At 39.8% G+C, this 6,248-nt stretch overlaps 1 protein-coding gene across 1 annotated transcript; it reads right to left on the bottom strand.

The window, feature by feature from the left end:
* Positions 1-1,479: 1,479 nt before the first annotated feature.
* LOC147869239 (uncharacterized) lies at positions 1,480-5,642 on the bottom strand. The gene is made up of 4 exons (XM_087327647.1): positions 5,576-5,642; positions 5,149-5,324; positions 4,587-4,995; positions 1,480-3,306 (listed from the first exon to the last, which is right to left on the bottom strand). The coding sequence occupies exons 2-4, from the start codon at positions 5,294-5,296 to the stop codon at positions 1,767-1,769; spliced, it is 2,097 nt and encodes a 698-aa protein (XP_087183773.1). The 5' UTR covers positions 5,297-5,324; positions 5,576-5,642; the 3' UTR covers positions 1,480-1,766.
* Between the last annotated feature and the right edge of the window lie 606 nt (positions 5,643-6,248).

Raw genomic sequence — 6,248 nt, 5'->3', positions numbered from 1 at the left:
ACATCAAACATACTAATGATTTTGCTATCATTTAAAAAGAATTGAAATATTGGAACATAGAAGCTTTAAAAGAAGGTCATAATATGGAATGGACATTTTGTAGAGGAACCTAGATTTTAAAACTAGTAACCTTATGCCATATGTTTTTGTAGCATGGTTACAATAAATGGAGCGAAGAAGTTCAATGTCATGAATCTCAAAAGATAGAATCGGAGGATATGCAAATGCACGAACAAGGGGATGAGTGGATGTGCAAACAATCATGTGGGAGAATGAAGAGAGGGATGAGGAGAAGATTCAGTCAAGAGGAGTTAGGTGAGTAGAATTCGACAAGTTGAGTTAAAAAAGACAAGACAAACTAATGAGATATAAGGGTGCAAGGCAAACTATCTGTTTGATTTGAAAGACAAATTAATGTACATCCAAGATTTGTGTTGATCTATTTAAGATCAAGTGAAGAAGGGTAGACCCCACTCCCTTTTACGTACATGTGAGCATTAACACAAATGACAATGTCATACATTTTTTTGAAAAGAGTTTACAATCCAACAAACACCACAAAAATGATGCTCCACCTTTTCTCCCTCTTTATATATCTACCTTGTTAGAAAAAAGAGAATTTCATAACCATATAACAATTCAGTGCTAATATCAATGAGTATAGCTTATCTCCTTTAGCTGATTCTTTTGAAATTATATGAGATTATGCCATCAATCTTATTCACTTTTTCCGCGAGAATTCTAAAGCATCTTTGTTTCGAAGTAAGCTTTGGAATAGAATATTTACAAGTACTTCATCATTAAAAGCTAATACATGAGGAATGCATGATTGAATTTGGATAAAGCATGCGTTGTACAACCAAGTTATTTAATGGGAAGAAACAATAATAAATTTTAAGGTGGACAATATAATGGAAATGATAAGTCGAGTGTATATTAGTTTCTATTGATGAAGCACCTTGCTAATTGAGTTCAATGGAGCCTAGTTCCATTGAGTTCTAGAGGGATTTTGTTCATAGGCTTGAGCCTTGTAAGCAATCTAAGAGTTAAATTACAAAAGTGATAGCATTTGATTCAAAACCATTATATTTATCTTCATAATTGTACACTTTTGGCTGCTTGGCATGGTTGTAGATAGTAGTGTCTCATGCCTCGCAGATTTTCAATTTTCATGAAAACATTTGACATCTCGAACAACATAAAACTTCCGATCTTCAAGTTACAATTATGTTTAGAAACCCTTATGTCACATGGCTTGGATTGTCTTCCATATGACTACAAGATAAATAACAATGCTACTAACTAAACTTACTATAATGTCAATTCACTAATCAAATTGCTGATGAGCATATTCTTATTAGTGAACTCCTAGGGAATGATTGATTTTATGGAAGAATCATTCAAGTTGAGGACTTATACTATTAAACGGATTGGAAATCTCATCATGATTGAATTCAAACGTTTTGTGTGAATCATGAGTCAAGAATGAGTATCGCCCATAGCTTGCTGGGGAGATCCTTTTATTGAAGTAAAAAATAAATGACACAAGTTCATGTACTTTCTCATACATTCTACAGCACCCTCAATCGTCCATTATATACAAAATGTACAACATACAACAAGCTTTCCAATAATGGAAACAACTACTCCCAATAGACCAGGGTCATCACATAATCCGGTTCAAGCATATAATTAGAGAAGTGAAATAATTTGTTGAAAGAAGATTAAAGAAGTTATTGGTGCCCATGATATCATCACACCTTTTTTTAACCATGGTGATATAGCACCCCATTGCGATTCCCCTGTGGTGGTGGTGGGTTCGATAAATCCTTCATGTGAGAATGAAATGGAATGTCATCATGTTGATGATTCATAATGCTTCTAGGTCTACTCAAGCCTTCTGCCACACCCAAGAAGTCTAGCAACTCTCTACTATGATTACCTTCATGTACTACATGAGCACTTGCCACTTGAGCTCCAGTACTAACACTCAATTGTGGTACTACCCATGTTTCCATTAACGATGCTGCATGCCTACTACCATGACTTGATGAGACATTCAAAGTTTGGTCTCTAATGCTGCTACTACTGATCATATTCAACCTACTGCCTTGATGTTGATTCACAAAAGTATTGCAGCTCCCAGTAGAATTGGTACGGTTAGAGGTAGATGATAATTCAAGTGAGAATGGCATACCAGTTTTAATGCATGATACTCTTCTGCCCATATTTGGTGTCTCCATATCCTTTGACATATCCTTCAAAGCATGTGGTTGATATTGTGATTGGAAAGTGCTAGTGGTCGTGGAAAGACCGGCTGACTGGCTTTCCTGGACCTCTGAACTAGTTGTGATGAATGAGCTTTGATCTACCACATTCAATGCGCCCCCAAACTTCTGCAAGAAAGAAAGGTTGCTTGCCTTTGCACCCATCTGAGCGGCTTTCTGGAGTAATGCCGTTGCTGACATCGGAGTACCGCTAATATAACTGCCTTTCGTGCTTCGAAACTCATTCGTTGTGCTCGAAATGCTAGTACCAGGCTTCTCGTGAGAATGACCTAGCATTAACTCGCTAGCCTTCATGTATTGACTCTCACCATTTTTATGATTATTATTTTTGGTACTTTTTCCTTTTGATGGGGAGAAAAGGCTTGCAAGCATGTCCATAGCATGACCACTAGCAGATGGTGCTGAATCGACATCCAGGTTGTTATTCCTGGTACTAATATTATCTCTCGTATATTGCTCTCCATTGTGCAATCCATGCATCCTAGACGATTTATATTCCATCTCATCAGCTTCTTCATTACCTGGCACTATAAAGGAGGATAAAGATAGGCATAACATCGGATCCTTCCTGACCTCTGGAATCAGCTTATCTTGTATTGATTGGAGCCGACCATCTACAGATGTGGTGCCATCCTCTGGCATATGTAATTTTGATATATTAACATTCACCATTGGCTCTAAACTAATTGCATCTTGCGGGGTAAGAGCTTCTCCGGTGAGTTGAGAAACCGGGGAGGAAGTAGAATCCATCGTAGTTGACACCGGATATTCCCCTCCAGAGTGATATTCATTATCAGGGGCATCAACACCATTACCTATATTAATAATGTTGCCCGATTCTTGAAGGTCTGAACCTATGATACTAGATGATGACTTTTTTGTTTTGTCTATCAGACTCTCATTTAAATTTGAAATATCTTGCATTATCTCCCCATGTTTGGTTGGTGATCCTTGATAAGTAATATCTTCAACAGCCAATGCATCGCAAAATGCACGGTGGTTGATAAAGCTATCCCTCCTGCCCAATTCGAATCATGTCAAAAATTACGAAAAGTACTTGGATTTCCCAGTTTCTATTATTACGAGTATTAATAATACATTAGAAAACATTAATGTAGATAAGTTGTTGTGATGGGTTCCAGTAGTCAAATGGAAGTAGAGGGCTCGAATCTGGAATTTCATAACTAGTTAGCTTTTTCAAACCTCATGACATTGGCCATTCATCAGATAAATGCGGAATACAGGACTACAACTACAGCCACACCCATATGTATGCACCACAACCTAACACCTAATGTCCTTCGAACCACCCACCAAACATATCTCATCTTAGATCTCCATCGTGCAGAGGAATAGCAATCCCTTTCTTGCCATGCAAGTAGCTGGGTATGCTCCACTTGATCACCTTTCAGCCACAAACTCTATAGGAGCTCATAATATTGAACAATTCAGGGACAAGATAAAGGAAAGTGGGGGGTGGCGGGGTCATGGATATAAAAATCGTGTGTGGAATATCCTGGGAGTTATCTACTAGAAGTGTCTACAATATTCTACATAGGGAATAAAGGTCTTGAGTGGGATATCTTGGAGTTATCCCAAAGTTTTAGTAGTCCAGTTAATCCATATCCGGAGAATCGAGCCAATAGATACTAGCAAGGGCCTCACTATAACCTAGCACATGAAGTTTCCAAGGCCTTGCCATGATACAAAGAGCAGGCAGATCGGCATCGAGTCATATTTAATGAGTCAATCAAACTATTGAGGGTATGTTTTGAGCTAATGTGGCAAAGCAGCATCCAAAATGAGAACAATATCTCCCTTGTTAGCGTTTTCTTATAACAGCTCTAAACAAATGTCAACAAGATATAGTGGGACATAAAGATCTTCTTGCTTGAATATCTTGGGTGCATATCTTCATGTTCATGAAAGTGTCAACCCCTCTACTGCCTTGAGCAGCTTCCCCTTCCTTTAAGCTTCATCGCCCCTATTGATATTTCAGGTGATGCAATGGGAAAAAATGTTGTTATCACAGTAGGTAAATGCTCGCATACATCAGGTGCCCACACATGTAGGGTTCAAAGTAAAATTATGACCCAAGCCAAGCATGCTTTGCTCGATCGCTTGATATGCAGGATCATGGGACAAAAAATCGACCAGAATTTCTTGTGAGTGCAGTATGCATTGAACTTAAAATCATTCGCTTAAATTATGTTAAAAAACTTGTTTCTGTTAGCCACCTTATTTAATCTGAGACAACATTAAAAGGCTTGAAAAAATGAAAGGCAACGATGGTGGCACCTCGAGAAGGCGGTGCCGCAGTAGCACCGATACTCACGAGTACCACACACTTTCTGGTGTGCTTTCCAGTCAGAATGGACAGCATATCTTTTCGAGCATCTCTCGCACTTCCACTTCTTTTCGCCATGTTTCCTGCAGAAGTGCTTCTTGATGCCAGTAAGGTCACCAAGGGCACGAGCAGGGTCATGGTGGACACAACCCAGCTCCGGACACACGTAAACTTTCTTCTTCACTAGAACATTGTTATCAGGGCTGGCCAGGCTTTTCAACCTCCAAGGTAGGTTGTGGCCCCTCCTATGCAACTGCAGGTTTTGATCTCTCTGGAAGCCCTTCTTGCATACCTCACATATGAAACGGTTCGTCGCAAGCAAGCTTCGCGGGGACAAGGCTATGACCTCTGCTTCTGGATCTACACACAAAATATATATATATATATATATATATATACATACACATATGTATGATACCATGAATTAGGTTATCAGAATCTGTTGAATTCAAGGGATTTGGGAAGATGGAAAGACTTGAAACCGGTAGATTGAGACTTAAGTTTTTTGATTACCTGGATGGCCAGCTAAGTTTCTCTTCTTCTTCTTCTTGAGAGGGGCCAAATGGGCTGCAGCCCCTGCAACCATTTCCTCATCCTCGGCACTTGATTGCATATAGCTTCCTCCTCCACTATTGGCCATGGTGTGTGCACACACAAGCATTCATGAGATTTATCCAACCCAAATTGATCTGCAAACCCAAGATATCTCCAAACTGTTCTGCAAATCCTTCTTTTTGGGGGGAGGATTATGCTAAGAACGCAGATTAAACTGAAGCATGACACTCAAATTTTCTATTTGCTCTGTTACATTATTATGTATATTGGGGGTGGGGGGGCACATCATTATATGTGTGGAGAGATGTTGGGGGGCTAAGGTCATGAAAAGCAGCCCAACCCAAATGTGCAATAATAAAAGCATACATTTATAGATTGCATTTACCAAAATGAAAATGATTTGAATTTATGAAGGTGCTTGTTGAGAGCACTAGGATGGCTCATCACTATCACCATGCCAACATAATAATTTAGAGAGATAACACACACACACACATATGTGTGTGTGTCTATGTGTGTAGGATTGGTGTCCCTTGCTAAAACAAAAGGTGTGTAGAGGGAGTATGTGCACGTGCGTGCGTGACACATGTACATTGTGCGCAAACTCATGCGGACAAGCGTCGGGGGTGTAAAAGAGAGAAGATGTAGATATAGACTGGGACTCTATTCTCCCTTTCCATACATACATACATACATCATGTTGCGGAGAACCCATGAAAGTATGGGGCCACTTTGGGCTTTTTCTTCCCAACATTGGTACCCCGCTACATATGGGGCTTACCTTTCCTTTTACTGCCCCACAACCCCCCCTCCCCTCCCCTCCCCCCCCCCCCCCCCCCCCCCCAAATCCTCCCACGACAATTCGTGGAATGACACTGTATGACCATGGCCCACTCAACATCACTTTGTAACACCATTCTGTAAAGTAGGTGTCTTCTAGTGCTCTTGACTCATTGTCCCATTCCGTGTTGTCTCCTGTAAGATGACTTTTGTATTACATCATACATTTCTTTCTCATTGAGTACAACTTCGTGTCTATATTTCAAACACTAATGTCC

Source organism: Azolla caroliniana, unplaced genomic scaffold (genome assembly GCF_043228905.1).
Source record: "Azolla caroliniana isolate FFs.n. ecotype wild unplaced genomic scaffold, voAzoCaro1.0.p SCAF_1, whole genome shotgun sequence".
Classification (NCBI taxonomy): domain Eukaryota; kingdom Viridiplantae; phylum Streptophyta; class Polypodiopsida; order Salviniales; family Salviniaceae; genus Azolla; species Azolla caroliniana.
This window is presented reverse-complemented; position numbering and strand designations above follow the sequence as displayed.

Coding starts and splice junctions, on each gene's coding strand:
- LOC147869239 (XM_087327647.1), bottom strand. CDS start 5,296: ATGCTTGTGTGTGCACACACCATGGCCAATAGTGGAGGAGGAAGCTAT. Junction 4,996..5,148: donor AAACTTAGCTGGCCATCCAG/GTAATCAAAAAA, acceptor TTTTGTGTGTAG/ATCCAGAAGCAGAGGTCATA. Junction 3,307..4,586: donor TGCGGCACCGCCTTCTCGAG/GTGCCACCATCG, acceptor CGAATTGGGCAG/GAGGGATAGCTTTATCAACC.